The following is a 16,225-nucleotide window of genomic DNA, read 5'->3' as shown; positions in this document are numbered from 1 at the left end:
GATTATATGTTCGTCAATTAGCACCAGAGCTTAGTGCTATGATTCTCACTGCAATGGTTCTTGGTTGAAGGGAGGCTTAATAAACATTGGCTGGTCACCGCAGAGTTGCGTCCAACATGAGGTGTTTTCCCTTTCACTGCTGCAAGTGACATACTGCCAACTGCTAACCTTCAATAAAAAAAATAGGCTGTTAAGTAAACATAGACTTAGGAATCCTCCCTTAGAGCACAATGCCTAATGCTTTGCCCCTCCGTACAAGAGAAAGAAGACACAGACAGACTCTGGACAGTCTGCTGTGGCCTAATTGGATCACAGTCACATCACGTCTCACATGAGAACAGCCAGGACTTTCCTCCTGATGAACTGATTCTATTTGATGTACAGTATGACATGTGACAAGAAGCCTCTCCTGCTTACATCTCACACTATTTGATATGTGACATGAGCCACGTCCCCGACTTACAGCCCCTCAGCGGTGCATGTCCTTACCATTAATTATTCATCAGTGCGCCTGAAAGCGATGCCGAGAAGGAAGCGGTGATGCCAAAACTCACCCAGAAATGTTTCAAGCAGAGAATATGCTTTTAATAGTGAGTGACGTCTGAACTGCAGATACAGTTTATGTGACATTCTGTAGTTTGAGCCTGTATTAATACCTGTATTTCTGGATCGAGGCAATATTTTGTGCCATGTTCTTTATCTTTACATTTTATAATAGTCATTCAAACACATCAATTCCGTTTGCAGAAAGTGTGACGATACATTGATCTGGCAATCAGTTTTCAGGTCACTGATTGTCACATGGTTTGGTCATGGATGCATAAGCATTTGAAATGGAATGTGTAAGATATCAACATGAACCTTTCCAAAAACCTGACTGGACAAACATACGCTTCCCCGAGCTGTGATTGGTCTTTACCTCCAATCTGACCAAAATAAGTTACTAAATAAAGGAGGAGATGAGGAGACGAATAGCCCAAGCAGTTGCAAAATAATGCTGCATTGGAAAAGGTATTATTTGCATTTTATACCATCATAGAGCAGCATATTGGTTTATAAGTGTGTAGTGTACAGCTGTTGCTGTTTTCATTGATGATCTGGGAAATATTGACAAAAAACAGTTTCTAAATCAGTTTGCAGAGACAAGAAGGCCAAGCAGTTGCAAAACACATGATGCCTTTAAATATATGAAACACAGCTGTTGGCCTGGTTTTGTTTCTGGTCTAATTGGTTGTTTTAATTGTGCAGCAAAATCAGAGCTTTCAAGATGTAAACTGACTGTGTGAACATCTAAATTGATGTAAATTTAATTGTTGTCATTGTGGGTAAAAAAAACTCTGAAATGGATTTAGAATGTTACATTTGAAAGCTGTCCTGTTAGAGTATTGTTAATTATTTAGCAGGTCTTTATGATAGTCACTGCTGATTTTATAGAATACAACAAACCAAAATGTTTAAATAAAAGTGTGTCCTGATGTTCACCTGAGAATATCTGATTTAGACTTCAAGGCCATTATCAGCCTGATATATCATTGCGATGCGATGAGTGATTTAACCTCAGCTGATCATTGAGGTGTTTCAAAAACCAGAGATTCACTGAATATATAATGACAGAAGTGTGAGTGAACGTACCAGTGGACAAAATTACGCAACGAGTTGTAAGTGTGGCAATGAGTCCCTCCTCGTCTCTCCTTTCAGGGTGAGCCTGGAAAGCAGGGAGCCCCTGGTGGCAGTGGAGACCGCGGACCCCCTGGACCTGTTGGACCACCTGGACTTACTGGACCTGCAGGAGAGCCTGGCAGAGAGGTGAGAGAGTGGTCAACACACAGCATGTGCGTGTTTAGATTCATATCTGCCACATTGTATTGAGTCTATTCATGTCCTATGACTGGAGGCCAAGTTGATTCAAATTAAATGAATCACTATTTGCATCATGTAAACATTTGCATTGTGTGTACTCTGTATCATCAATGGGTTTTGTTGGAGCAGTCTTCATTATGCAGCTGATTAGTATTCAATAGGACATCTGGCTTGGTGGAGATGGAAGCTATTAACAATAAATATTGTCCTCTGACAGGGCAACGCTGGATCTGATGGACCTCCTGGTAGAGATGGTGCTACTGGAATCAAGGTGAGAAAAACACACATACCCGCTACATAAGATACATGAATCAAATCCTCTGTGTTGTAGGATACTGTACCTGTACCCTGCTTGGCTGACAACACCATCTAAAAAACACCCAAAATCTTAATAATCTCAGTATGTATGTGCACAGAGAAAATTAACTCCACAATATTATTGATTATTATGGTTATTTATATGATTATTTGATGATTTTTATAATAATAACTGCAATTATTATTATCTCAACCTTTCTAAATTCAGCCAAGACTAAAGGTAGACAGCAATAGTCTGTACAGTGTGTGCTATAGGTAGCTTTCCTCACATGACTGACCTTTCTGCTGCAGGGTGATCGTGGTACCACTGGTCCTGCTGGTGCTTCTGGTGCTCCAGGTGCTCCTGGTGTTACCGGCTCAGTTGGTCCCACCGGCAAACAGGGAGACAGAGGAGAGTCTGTGAGTAGTTCCTCCAACACTAGTGACATTGTCTTTAAAAAAAAACAGTGATGTTGTCTCAAGTGTAAAGTTTGTTTCTCACCATTATGTGAAGAGCAGCATCATTTATAAAAGATGTATATTTTACTGCTAGAAGTGGTACAGAGGAGTGAAAAAATAACCTCGATGTTTTATTTTTCTCATTTACAGCATTTATTTAGTGCATTTCCAGATTCTCTATTATTATAAAATGATTTGCTCCTTGAATACTTTTTTATTACAAAATGATCTTAATCTTATTCCAGCGGACATATTTAAGCTTTCTGTAATAGTAACCTGAATGCTGAATCAAGACAACAAAGTTACAGTATTTTTTAATTAACACACAAAAAAAAGAAATGACGGTAACAATCCACAAATATTTACAATTAATGTTAACACGTGTTAATGTTAACTGATAATATCACAGTAAATGGGAGCTGTCTGATCAAAGCGGTGCTCTAGTAATTTATGTTTGAACTAGAACATCACGACATTCTTTTGTTTTTCTTTCACAGGGTGCACAAGGACCTTCTGGACCTTCAGGACCTGCTGGAGCCAGAGGAATGCCTGTATGTGTCTTTATAAACATGAACACAACTACCTGCATGCACAGTTTTGAGTTATTTAACATTTAAAAATTTAACAAAATTAGTGTATCTATTGCAAAAGTGAAATTGAGCCTTGAATGTCTTTTCTAGACATGTTGGTGAAATTCTGCATTTATTACACTATGGCTTCTAATGCAACAGAAAACCAAACATTTTCCCTGATTAGGTTGTTGTCCACTTTTTCTCAGGGACCCCAAGGACCCCGCGGTGACAAGGGTGATGGTGGAGAGTCTGGTGAGAGAGGACAGAAGGGACACAGAGGCTTCACTGGTCTGCAGGGTCTGCCTGGACCTCCGGTAAGCATTAATTATAAGCATTGAAAATTGTTATAATTAAGAATTATTGTTATAAAATGCTGGTAAAGCACTAAGATTGTCATTCTTCAGTATCAAAAAGTCTTAAACTTGTTGAATGCTGCAGAAACCCTGATGTATGAATGTAATCATTATCTGATAAGGGTCAATCTGGAGACCAGGGTGCTACTGGACCTGCTGGACCTTCTGGACAAAGAGTGAGTACTAAAGCTGCCAAAATATTGGGAATATCACTTTGAATTCAAAGACAAATGAAGTACATTTCTTCACATGCAGTGTCTTTAGTGCCTAATATCAACATCTCCTTCTGTGTATATAGGGACCACCTGGACCTGTTGGCCCCAGTGGAAAGGATGGTGGAAACGGTCTGCCAGGACCAATTGGACCCCCCGGACCACGTGGTCGTGGTGGAGAGACCGGTCCCTCTGTGAGTACCCCACGAGAACTGTTCCATCGATCTTCCTCTGAACATTTTAACAGGCTAAAAATACCTTTTACAATTGTGCACAATATGTTACACATATTTTACATGCAAGTGACAGGAATTCATAAGCTCTCAGAATTGGATAATATTGATGTTGACAATCTGTGAAATAGCAAAATTTAAAAAAAAAAAGTCCTAGACTAGAAATCAGGTTGCAGAACAGACTGTAGCGTTTCCTGAACCCATTGTGGGAAATGAGGGGGGACTTCTGTAATCTGAATGAAGAACGAAGAATAACGCGACATCTGTGAGAAATGAGACAACAAAAGTGGAGTAATGACTAGAAAAAAAAAGATATGCTGTGTAGTGCCAAATGTAACCCTTCCTTCTTTCTCCTTTCCCTCTCAGGGTCCTGTTGGAAACACCGGACCCCCCGGTCTGCCTGGTCCCCCTGGCCCAGGCATCGACATGTCCGCCTTCGCTGGTCTCGGTCAGATTGAAAAGTCCCCTGATCCTCTCAGGTACATGAGGGCCGACCAGGCTTCAGGAAACCTCCGTCAGCACGATGCTGAGGTCGACGCCACTCTCAAATCTCTCAACAACCAGATTGAGAACATCCGTAGCCCGGAGGGATCCAGGAAGAACCCGGCTCGCACCTGCAGAGACCTGAAGCTGTGCCATCCTGACTGGAAGAGCGGTGAGTGACACAGAGAGAAATTGGTCAAATTGGGGTGAGATGATGAAGTAGGCATAAGCTAGGTGACATTTTGAGTTGGCAGCTAAAGTTTTGTGGAGTCAAAATTTAGGTTAAATATTGTTAGTATAGCCTGGTCTGCAGCTTCGGTGTCACAGTGCTACAGTGACTACTGACATCAGAAAGCGGAAAATAAAAACTCGATGAGCATCGACCGGAATGATTTGGCCGTTTGGGAGTCTTCTCAAACTTCCCAGTTGCCAGTCCGCCCCTGTCTGGTACTGTTTGGATGTGGCTAATTCAGAGTTTTTGAAAATTTCACAATATTCCATAATATTATGCAATACAATTTCAACAATGATCAGCTTTTCATGCAGGAAAAGACTGGGCATAATATGAAGCTGATGTGTTTTTGTTTTGTTCTTCCTGTAGGAGACTACTGGATTGATCCCAATCAGGGCTGCACCATCGATGCAATCAAGGTCTTCTGCAACATGGAGACAGGAGAGTCCTGCGTCAAATCCAAGCCTGCCAGCATCCCTCGCAAGAACTGGTGGTCCAGCAAGAGCAAGGACCGCAAACATGTCTGGTTCGGAGAGACAATGAACGGCGGATTCCACGTAAGTGGCACCATGTTGTTGTTTTTTATCTCGCTACACATAAGTTGAACTGAAACATACCAGACTCTGTTGTTAGTAATGTAATGAAATCAGACTGACTTTTTGACATTAGCATTTTTTGGAAATGTGGCTTAAGTCTTTTTCATAAAATTAAATCAGGGAATGTTTTCAATTTTGATTATCAGCCTCTGACCCAATGTGTGTTGGTTAAAGCGCTAGCCAAGTGTAGGTAACAATTTCTCTAAAAAAAAGAATACATAATCCTTACTCGTCTTGTGGAGCAGTTCAAATAATCAAAAAACTTGCAACAGCCATAGTAGCAGAGACACTAACTGTTATTTAACACTTCCTCTTCCTTTCCTGCGGCCCAATGCAGTTCAGCTATGGTGACGACAGCCTGGCACACAACACTGCTGCCATTCAGATGACTTTCCTGAGACTGCTGTCCACCGAGGCTTCTCAAAACCTCACCTACCACTGTAAGAACAGCGTGGCCTACATGGACGCCTCAACGGGCAACCTGAAGAAGGCCGTTCTGCTGCAGGGCTCCAACGACGTGGAGATCAGAGCCGAGGGAAACAGCCGCTTCACTTACAGCGTGATGGAGGACGGTTGCACGGTAAGACTGGACAGATTAAACACAAATGTACAGTACACACAATATGTCATGTAAATATACATGCATGTGAGGAATCAGAACATTGTATAATAAAGGCGAACATAATGATGGATATTAAAATTGGTCACGGTTGACTTTCCCTTCTTGACAGACATTAGGCACCGTCTTTCTTACTCTGTAGCGTTCACTCACCTCACCTAGCCAATCTTACACCCTGCAATTTTGGAAAAGGTCATAGGTCATTTCACAGCCAATCTGATTTTTCCCTCTGCACAGAAACACACGGGACAGTGGGGCAAGACAGTGATGGAATACAGATCGCAGAAGACCTCTCGTCTGCCCATTGTAGACATTGCCCCCATGGATATTGGAGGAACAGACCAGGAGTTCGGAGTCGAAGTCGGGGCAGTCTGCTTCTTGTAAAGAACGAGCAATCGAAAAAGAAGAGAGAGAGAGAGAGAGAGAGAGGGAAGAAGAAGAAGTGGGAATTTGAAAGAAATCAAATGAAAGAGGAGCACACTTCAGATAAGGAAGGAGAGAAAAAGAAAAATCAAGACGCTTTTTTAAATGGGACTTTTTTTCTAAGTAAAAAGTGCTTTTTCCAAGTCGAACTCCGTAGGATATCTGCACTGAATGGCACCAGCAACTGTCATCTGTGATTCATCCAGCATTGTCACCCCCCCTATGGACACCCAGCCCCTTCCAAAAGCCTCCACGTCACCCTGGGTGGACAGCAACCCCCAACCACCACCTGACCCACCTCATGAACAAGATGGAGGAAGTATGAGGAGAGTACGGGAACATACCAGGGAACTAGAGAGAGAAAAATGTGTTGGTGTTATTTATTTATTGTTTAGGTTTGGGTCCCAGGTGTGGTAGGACTGAGTTTGTTGCTAACTAATAAAAAGCCCACTTACAAATATTTTAAAAATAACCATATCCACCAACTTCCTCTCCTACTTCCTCCTCTTTTCTAATCACCCCATCACTCCTGTACCATATCCACTAAAGCACACATATCTCTTCGAAACCAAAAATCTAGCTACATAGAAAGTGCAGTTGTTCCTATTTCTACCACCACAGTGTGTATCAAAAAGTTACTGTGTATTATAATAAAAGTCAATGGTGCTATTGTTGTAAAACAGTCTGTATTTTTTAAACGACCAGGTACTCATATGTAGTGACTTGTATATATGTATATATACAGTATGTATATATACATATATACAGTTTCTCAGAGAGAGCAGCTCCCACTGGGGTTTTGGATTTCATGGTGATGAATGTCCCCGCCTCGCCTCGCCCCACCCATCTGCTTCAACTCTTTTGTGTAAACAAACATGCCCATGATGACGTTTGACAATCAAGGCACGTCCAATTTGGAGTTAATACTGAATTTAATTTTCTTTTTAGTTTTGTTTTGATAAAAGCTACCTCACACAAAAAAACACATCTCAAATCAAACTGAGGCTTTCTCCCCCTGAAGCTTTGTATACAAAACCCTAGAATTTAGTATATCAACATGACCAAAAGAAGCTTGGTCATAAAAGCCCAGTCTGCTGCCCCCCACCCCAATTTGTTGTGACTTTAACCCCCATCCCTCTCTACTTCCTCCCATCAGTCCCCTCACACAGGGAGTGCCCTCTGCCTCGGAGTGCGTACACACACACACGGTTCAAGAGATTCAGGGTGTTTTTGACTTTGTTGCACCAGTTCTACCACCAGCGCAGAGGGCTCGTTTGTGTGAGGTTGTGTATATTTCTTATTATTAATAATAGCATTATTATTAATAATAATAGCATTATTATATTATTATTATTATTATGATCATGACTTGTTTTTGTTACGTTTTAATTAATGTAAATTGGAAATAAAAGACAAAACCAAGAAACAGGCTGAAGTTGCTTTTTATTTGTATCCTGTTTTGTTCTCCCCCGTGTTGAAACATCTGGGGTAGTACTGTGGTTTTGACTCTTCCCCAAAGAAAACTAAGTCACACCTAAACATGTCACTTTGTCCTGGTGCCGCTGTGTTTTTGTGGTGGTGGAATAAATGCTGGGGCCATTTTGTTTTTGTTGATGGAAATGTGTGGAAACCAAAAACACAAAAAACAGAAAAAAGGTTGAAGGTGGTGATGGGTGAATTTTCCCATCATGTACTTTTATATGTATATGTAAAATTGTTTTTCTGTCATTTCCTTTAGTTTTAACGCATGGTAGAAATAGGAAACACTGTTCATTCTGTGAATTGATGTCTTCCTGTTCTTCTATTGAATCTTTATCTTCTTGCCTTTTTTTTCCAACCTACAGTAGCAATAAAATGTAGAAGCACTTTTTTGAACAAAGTCGAGCAATGTTTCTTTTATTTTTACTTTGTTTTTCTTTTCTTAAAATCACTTTTTGATAGATCACTTATTATTCAATGAAATGGTTTCCGATCTATGACTTCATCGTTGTTTGAATAATTATTGGCAAACAAAAATAATCACTGTGACAGAAATACATCACCAATAAAAGAAAAAAGTACAAAAAAAAGTAGTAAAATTCACAGAGGGCATGCTTGGTTCTTGAGTTTCGGGTTGTCTGCATCAATTCACCTTATTGAGCCAGATTAGAGATGCATGGGGAAACTGAACTCTGACACATCAACAGTAGATGTAGGATTTGTGACAGACAGGTAACATTCAGAGGAGTATGTCAAGATACACCACAGGGCTTCACAGTCTGTCACAGACAGACAGAGCAAATATCAAACTTCTTATTCTAATCTTTCAGCCTGTGGTCTATATCATAACAACATCCATATCGTTCTACTCAAAGTTCACTGATGCTAGCTCTAATTCACAGTATTTCTTCATGATGAACAACAACACAAATTTCCACATTTAGCACATCACAGTACAGAGCAAGTTGTCTTATTCTAGGTTTCGCTTCAGCTCTTACCATTTTTCCAACCCAATTGTTAGATTAAATGGGGCACAGTAATGTTTTATTACATCTATAAATACTTAGAAGGTCGTAATTGTACACTTGATACATGAATAAGAACCTGTGAGGCTGCACTTAGGCACAGTGGTGTTTTGAGCTAAATGCTAACGACAGCATGCTTACATGCTCACAATGACAATAGATGATGTTTAGCAGGTATAATGTTCACCACGATCGTTAACCTCACTGTTGTTAACCACCTTAGTTTACGAGTAAACATGCTAACATTTGCTAGCACAAAACACAGAGTAGCCTACAGTTGAGGTGATGGGAATGTTATTGGCTTTGGTCACAAACCAAAGTGAAGGACAAATAAAAATGTTGACCTAATGATGGTGCTAAAAAATTAGGTGAACACCAAAGTTATTGTCTCCACCAAATTTCATCATAATCCATCCAATAATCGTTGACTAACAGACCAACATTGTCATTCGTAGAGCAACGCTGCTAGCATGGCTAAAAACATCCTCTGACACCAGTGAACCTATTTGGCTTGTGACCCCTTAAACAAACAAAGTAATGGCTGCTTCAGACCCCCCTACAGTCTGTTACATACAACAGATTGTAGATTGATAACAGCCAATATCTGCTCAACCAAAGAGCGATTTGGTGCCAATCGCAAGATTGTCTTATTTCCCTTTGTTTTTTTATGCTTTGAAAATAATAGAAAATAAACTATAGAAGCACCTAAAGTTATCCAATCATTTACAAGAATAACAACATGAAAGGAAAAGTAAACCTATTGTGTGCGGTAAAAAAAAATCTTTGTTTTTTTCTGCTTTAATATCCTGTCAATAATCTCATGGACCCTTTAAATTGAATTAGCGAGTACTTGCTGGTAACCGCTGTCCTAAACACCCATTTGATTTCCATATGTACAAGTGAAGACATTAACCAATCAATCCGCCCTCCCCTCAGAGAATAATGCTTCACATTTTGCCACAGTGAATAGAAACTAAAGTGAAATTAAAACAAGATGGCGGTGAATCCAGTAAGGTTTTGTTCCATATTAAGTGCATGTTCAGTATACACGTAAGGCATGGAATTAATCTTAATATTGCAGGCGTTAAATGTACTAACTGAGAAAATGATTCTATTTATTATAAAAGCATTTTAGCCTTTTTTTTTTTTTTTTTTTTTTTTTACAGTGGCTTGAAAAAAATCAATTATGATGAAGCCTAAACTATACATGGGAGACAGAAAAATGTGTTTACAGCAATCATTGCAGAGAGAATGGAAAAGCAGGACTTAAGAGATTAATTAAAGCTAAACGAACAGCTTCTCTCAGGATAAATGGCCTCACTAATCTAATTCATGACAATGATTCATTTCTAAATCTGGCTGGGATTTCTTTGTACCAATCAGTGGACACGCTGTGTGTACACTTGGCTGTCCAGATATTTTAGAGCTGATTGCTGCAGCTTGTACACAAAACAGTTCACCTCCAGCTCTAATGGCTTCGTGACAGTAAATTTAGATCAGCATGTTCTCCACTGGCACGGAAACCACTGGCTTTGTGGCCTTGTATTGGGACAGGCTTAAATAGCATCTGTGCAAAATCAATGTTATCCAAGGGAAAATGGCCTCTTTCAAGGCACAGAAACTCACAGAAAAATGAAACAGGCAATTAGATGCCTGTTTCATTTGAGTTCGCACATTTCTTCAACCTGGTACACACACTTCAGCTGATTAGTGGCTTTCAAGTCTTCATGAAGGGTCAGTTGGTCAAAGACTCTTAATTAGAGCTTAATGAAAGATAAAAGACCACAGTATGGGGCATGGTGGGAGAAGAAAAGAGAAGGAAAGAGGGACTACAGAGGGAGATAGAAGGTTATAAAGTTGAAAGAACTGTCTTTCTTTGTTATAGCTTCTGCTGCACTTTTAGTTTTTTCAGGTTCCACTCTTTTCTCTCAGTTGAAATGGTAGAATGTAACAAGTTATGCACAAATATGCATAAATATTAGGAAAAACGTGGTAGAGGGGCTCAGTTGTAACAAATATAAAGAAATATCACAAAGCACAGCTGTAAACGGTTTGTTTCCTCTGGATCAGCATCTTCCAGTAACTCCACACAGCATTTTTATATTCATCAGTAGTTCTTCTTGAAAAATCCATTTGCCTAATGTGCCATTTAAGTAATAGCCTAGCAGGAGATCAGAAACCAGTGCTCAGAGTATCCGTCTCTGTGGGGGTCTTGCGTGGGCTGGGCAAACTCTTCAGGTACTCCAAATGCCTGCGAGCCTCGGCTTGGTTCTGCCTCACATAGTACACTACATACACTATGACCATGAAGAACCATACAAACATTGTCACCAGCATTGCTACATCAGTGGTTTTCCTCTGCAGGCTGCAGAAATTCACCCCGGAATCCAACAGTTTGACCAGCGGTTGACCAGCGTTCTCGCCCTGCGACCCCGGATCCTCCCACCTGCTACCCTCGCCCACCCCCCTCATAGAGCTCTCACACACGATCCCATTCACTGTCTCCGCCTCTAGGTTCAGAGTCTCCATCAACTCCTGGAGGGCGCAGTCACAGTGCCACGGGTTGTGGTAGAGGCGCGTCTTTGCACGAGTAGAGCCAAACTCCTCCCTGCTGGCCTGCCTCAGCTGGTTGTGCGAGAGGTCCAGCAGGCGCAGCTCCGGACCCAGATGCCGCAGGGCCCCCGAGGCAAGGGAATCGATGCGGTTGTGGGACAGGTACAGGTCTCGCAGGTGGACCAGGTCGCTGAAGGCACTCTCGGGGATGTTTCGGATGTAGTTGCGTTCCAGGTGGAGGGAGACAGTTTCCAGCGGGATCCCCTCTGGGATGTCCCGCAGGTCTGAGTCCGAGCACAGAACCGTGGCTGTGTCCCAGGCGCAGTGGCAGCTGTCCGGGCACTTAGGGGACACTTGGCCCCACAGAGCTGAGAACAAGAGCGAGAAGCGCAGCCATGAATGAAGATCCACTCCTTTACCCCCCTGTCTTCTTCCACTGACGCTGGTACATCTCTCCTCACACCAGCCTGTGCACATCGCCTCACCATAGCCCCCTGACACACACCAGGTCCCAATCTCACACACACTCACTCGCACCGGGAGGATCTGACAGATTGAGAGAGAAAAATACGGGTCAAAGATGACTGTGTGTGTGTGTGTGTGTCTCTTTACAAACACATGCAACTAGGAATGAATACAGACAGGAGAGATTATCATGTTGGGGAGGAGGAGTAGGAGGAAAAAGGTCAGTGGGAAAAGAGATAGTCAATGAAATAAGCCCGGTTTATCTGATGAATATACGCATGCATGGAGAGACATTATCATATATAAATACCAAAACATGTAAGAGAACTATTTCTGAGCAACAATCCTTGTTATTCACAGCAGTAATGAAGTTTGAAGTGATCGAAACAACTATTGTATTTCTGCAACAAAAGGACAAAATCATCATTAGTATCATTATTACCCTTCTGCTTTTGTGCGTCTCCAAAAAAACAGAGGAAAAGCATCACATTAGACTCATCAATGCGTGTTCATCTCATTCATCCCTCTATTTATTTCCCCATGATGAAATAGCCCTTTAATCATATTCCATCAGCCCGTGTTGATTCCATGGCTGGAGATAGAGCGGACTGTAGGGATGGAGGCTGGAAAGGGGGAGCGATCGATAGCCCAAGTATTGCCTGTTACACTATTAATGGCAAGAACATCAATCCTGCCTGTGTCCCACCGTGTCAATAAGTGACAAAAAAATAAGCCAGCAGCGGTCTGGGTGTTTGCACCTGCTCAGTACTCCTGCAGTGAGGAGGCTAATGTATAGACTCTAAGCTCTGCATCCCAAAACCACTGGAGAACACATGACAGGTGTTATGTGTTTTAGAGCCGCCCAGACTCATCTGCCTCCGATTTTTATTTTTCTTGATCTGCTGTATTTAATCCAGACAATCCAATTAAGTGTTTCTAGGACTTGTTTTGTTGAGACATATACAGCCGTATGATTGTTCTTGATCGCAATACACTGTGTGAATTTGATTAAAAGACCATCCTCTTAAATGTCAAGCACTTTCTGCTCTCTCCCATGTCTTTATAATAGTAGCAAAACTGTCACGTGCCTCTTTTCTCCTGCACAGACTATCAGTGGCCTAGATATGGTCGATAGAAGTGATTTAACTGACAGCCATGTCCATCAACTGTCGTACGAGCAGAGGTGAGGATTTAGTTCGCCACTCATTAACCGCACCTTTATTAACATACTGAATGCAGCTGCATGCAGATCCCCAATTAGGAAAATAATCATCGGCTGCATAATTTTGTTGGCATTCATTTTGACGCTTCATATTTTGTATGTGTCCAGCTCCTCCTCTTCTTCTCATAAAGCAATAGAAGGCACTGTGGTTACAGCTGATGACTCCCGTTTCCAATTATTTTAATATTCCTTATTGTTTGTTAAAGTAAAGGTAATCATTTAAATGTAATAATGCCGAGACTCGGTGAGTTCATCTCCAGTATTTTATAAAAAATAACCTGCATTGACGCCTTAACATTTTATTTAAACTATTAATAACATTAATCTGGGGGAACCCTAGAAAACAGATTATATTGCTTCGTGCAAGCAAGCAAACATATCGTCTTAAGCATATCAATTAAGTTTGTTTAATTAAAGAACGTTGTTCGCCTCGTCAGGCTGCTATTAAAAAGTTTATGCAACAAAAATAAAAAAAGAGAAATCCACGACGACAACCGACTGCATCGACGATATGATCACTAATTGTTCCCCCAGAGGCATTAGAACAACAATACAATATTTGCTGGTTCTAAATGCGGGCAAACATAGATTTATAAAAACTTACCTGCGGTTTCTTGTGAAGTTTGAGATCCAGAAAACGGATATGGATGTTTTTTTTAAGACTCCCTTTGCAGTTTTTCTTCGGATTTCTCCCTACAGCAGATTAAACATCATCTTCTCCTGCTCCTAAATGTTTTGGAACTACGTAAAGAGCATCAGTAGTGGATCCGTGGTTTGTCGCCTGTAGACGGCTTCATCCCTGCCTGTTGAAATAGAGGGTAGTTATAGCAACAAAGATGTGGGGCAATCTCTATCTCTCTCGCTGAGTGCGTGTGCGTGTGCGTGTGTGTGTGAGAGACAAACGTGAGGTGTCTCACCATAAGTCCTTCCTCACTATAGATGGCATCAGTCTCCTGGATTTCTGAGAAGACATTGGTTATACCTCCATATGAGATAGTAACTTAATTATATATACCTAACAACATTAAAGGGAAGATGCTCTCATATCTTATTTCTCCAGGCTATTGGAGGTCACATAGAAAGAGACTTTATCCATCACACCAACATGTAGGTAAAGGCTCTGCAATGCATGCATGTATGAACACAGGAGAGGTTGGACCTAAGGCAGCCTTAAGACCCACTCACTCTTACCAGGATCACAGATTTCCATATAATTAACAACATACACACACAGTGATGCAAATTACACATATATGGAAAAATCCATGGTGGTTTACTCGCAGGACGAGTGCCCTGCTCTCCCTCTTTTCTATTATAGGCAGCAGAAAATATCTGCCCCTCTACAGGAGAGCCCTCCGGGGGGGGGGGGGTCTGACAGCTATGATGGCAACTTGTATCCCTCCTCTGCCTGTCCTGCTCCTATCAAACCTGTTCAAAACGATGACATATCCACTCCAGACAAGCACAATAAAGAAAGCTGCAAGTATAATTTACATGCAGGTGCATTTCTGTGAATGTTTTGTCTAAAAAAAATAAATAAATAAATAAAAAAAAAAATAAAAAAAGATGACACTCTGTCCATCTCTTTACAAACACACAAAACCAGAATCAACACTGACAGGGGAGATTATGATGTTGAGGAGGAGGAAGAAAAAAGGGTCAGCGGGTAAAGAGGGAGAACGCTGCAAATATAATTTACAGCTGTATTTTTGCGAATGTTTTACCCTTGACGGGTGATTGTCTGCCTGGTTGCCAGAGACAGGGCTGCGGACAAGCTGAGTTTTGTGCTTTTTTCAGATACAAAACAAGAGACAAAGGGGTGCGTAATGAGAAAGCACACAATTACGGGCAGAAATCAGTATTACACACACTGTTTTCAGGTCCCTGAGCTGAGAGTGAATGACATGGTGCTGGAATGAGAAGTTCAATTAGCAGCAAGACAAATGAAAACCTTGATGTACTGTCTATTTGTTATGTTCTCAGAGGAATCAGTTCTAAAGATGTACAAATAGAAGCCTTTTGTTGATGGCGAAGTTGACTCTTTGAAGCAGTTTGGCATCATCTGTGCGGTTTGGCTGTAATCCTCAGGGGGGGGGGGGGGGGGAAAGTAAATGAACCTTACACAAATGTGTAGATAGAGGCAGAGGAAAATATATGACAGCATGTGGCAGGAATATATTCCTCCAAGGCACAGAGAGCAGGCATGCTTATGATTTTGTCTATTATCTGTGTCGTGAAAAGACGGCAGGACAAAAACCACCGTCCAGGCTGCATGTCTGGTACGCCTGATGGAGTGGGAGAGAGAGAGATAACAAATGTTTTTAAAGCAGTAGAGTCATTCTCTTGGGATTGAATCCCCTAACAGGTCACGCTGGGGGCAGGTGTTCTGCTGAGGTTCTCAGTAGCCATTTTTCCACAGTGTGGCCAACTGGGACTTGCCAGCGCCGGAGTCGTCTAAAACTGCTTACGACCGAGGACCAACACAAAGATTTGGTCTGTTGCTGTGTTGTTAGAAACCACAACGCAGATGGAAAATCATCCCTGCTGACAAAACAAGGCATTAAAAAAAAATGTTGCTTTGTATGTAATTTTAGTGACAGGAAAGTACTTGGTGCTGACAAGTTGTCCTGTTCTCTTGGGGGAAAACCAGAGCATAAGCTAAAACTAGCAGAAATGAACAAAGGAATGCAGGACGTCTTTTGAGGCGGCTTTGGATTATGAAATACAGTCAGAGTATCTTGCGCCAACAATCAGGCAAGTGCACATCATCATAAATAAGCCTCCAATTGTGCATGCAAGGGTAATGTGGTGGCTGGAAACTCAAATCAATACATTCCGTTTTTGTCTTCTTGTCCATTGCATGTTTTCTCTCTCAAAGTGGTCGCGATTACACCGCTGTAGTGAATATACCTTCGCGGTCAGGGTGAGGTGCAAGCTTTGAAAAAGGATTATGTTATGACCCTATACCAAAACCACACAGAGATGGCAGAGATAACAATACGAACCACGTGACTGTAAAAGGCTGTCACAAATCTGTATAGATTGGATTGGGACCTTGGCTCGGGTCCAACAGAATAGAGAGCAGACTAATAACACTAAAATGTGTGTGTGTGTGTGTGTGTGGGTGTGTGGCAAAGTTAGT

The 16,225-nt window shown here is 41.5% G+C and overlaps 2 protein-coding genes across 5 annotated transcripts in view; one reads left to right on the top strand and one right to left on the bottom strand.

Annotated features, from left to right (window-relative positions):
- col2a1b (collagen, type II, alpha 1b) overlaps positions 1-7,044 on the top strand; it is a 44,444-nt gene extending 37,400 nt beyond the window's left edge. For both annotated transcript variants that reach the window (XM_031845525.1, XM_031845515.1), the window contains 11 exons: positions 1,699-1,806; positions 2,078-2,131; positions 2,470-2,577; positions 3,114-3,167; positions 3,395-3,502; positions 3,664-3,717; positions 3,840-3,947; positions 4,353-4,641; positions 5,071-5,258; positions 5,635-5,877; positions 6,154-7,044. In XM_031845525.1, coding sequence (XP_031701385.1) covers positions 1,699-1,806; positions 2,078-2,131; positions 2,470-2,577; positions 3,114-3,167; positions 3,395-3,502; positions 3,664-3,717; positions 3,840-3,947; positions 4,353-4,641; positions 5,071-5,258; positions 5,635-5,877; positions 6,154-6,300 — 1,461 coding nt within the window. In that variant the 3' untranslated portion in view covers positions 6,301-7,044. The remainder of the gene's footprint in view (positions 1-1,698; positions 1,807-2,077; positions 2,132-2,469; positions 2,578-3,113; positions 3,168-3,394; positions 3,503-3,663; positions 3,718-3,839; positions 3,948-4,352; positions 4,642-5,070; positions 5,259-5,634; positions 5,878-6,153) is intronic.
- Positions 7,045-8,219: 1,175 nt separating this feature from the next.
- On the bottom strand, positions 8,220-14,366 carry LOC116387675 (leucine-rich repeat-containing protein 3-like). Of its 3 annotated transcripts, XM_031854986.1 has the most exons (3): positions 14,001-14,366; positions 13,688-13,886; positions 8,220-11,942 (listed from the first exon to the last, which is right to left on the bottom strand). In XM_031854986.1, exon 3 carries the CDS (start codon positions 11,871-11,873, stop codon positions 11,016-11,018), a length of 858 nt encoding a protein of 285 aa, XP_031710846.1. In that variant the 5' UTR covers positions 11,874-11,942; positions 13,688-13,886; positions 14,001-14,366; the 3' UTR covers positions 8,220-11,015. The 3 variants fall into 3 exon arrangements, with proteins under 3 accessions (XP_031710846.1, XP_031710838.1, XP_031710857.1); XM_031854978.1 differs by lacking the exon at positions 14,001-14,366 and having other exon boundaries at positions 13,688-13,985; XM_031854997.1 differs by lacking the exons at positions 13,688-13,886; positions 14,001-14,366 and adding an exon at positions 12,304-13,681 and having other exon boundaries at positions 8,220-11,764.
- Positions 14,367-16,225: the final 1,859 nt, after the last annotated feature.

This window comes from Anarrhichthys ocellatus, unplaced genomic scaffold (genome assembly GCF_004355925.1).
Source record: "Anarrhichthys ocellatus isolate YVR2014 unplaced genomic scaffold, GSC_Weel_1.0 scaffold1, whole genome shotgun sequence".
Taxonomy (NCBI): domain Eukaryota; kingdom Metazoa; phylum Chordata; class Actinopteri; order Perciformes; family Anarhichadidae; genus Anarrhichthys; species Anarrhichthys ocellatus.
Note: the sequence above shows the minus strand (reverse complement) of the source record. Positions and strands in the feature narration are given on the sequence as shown.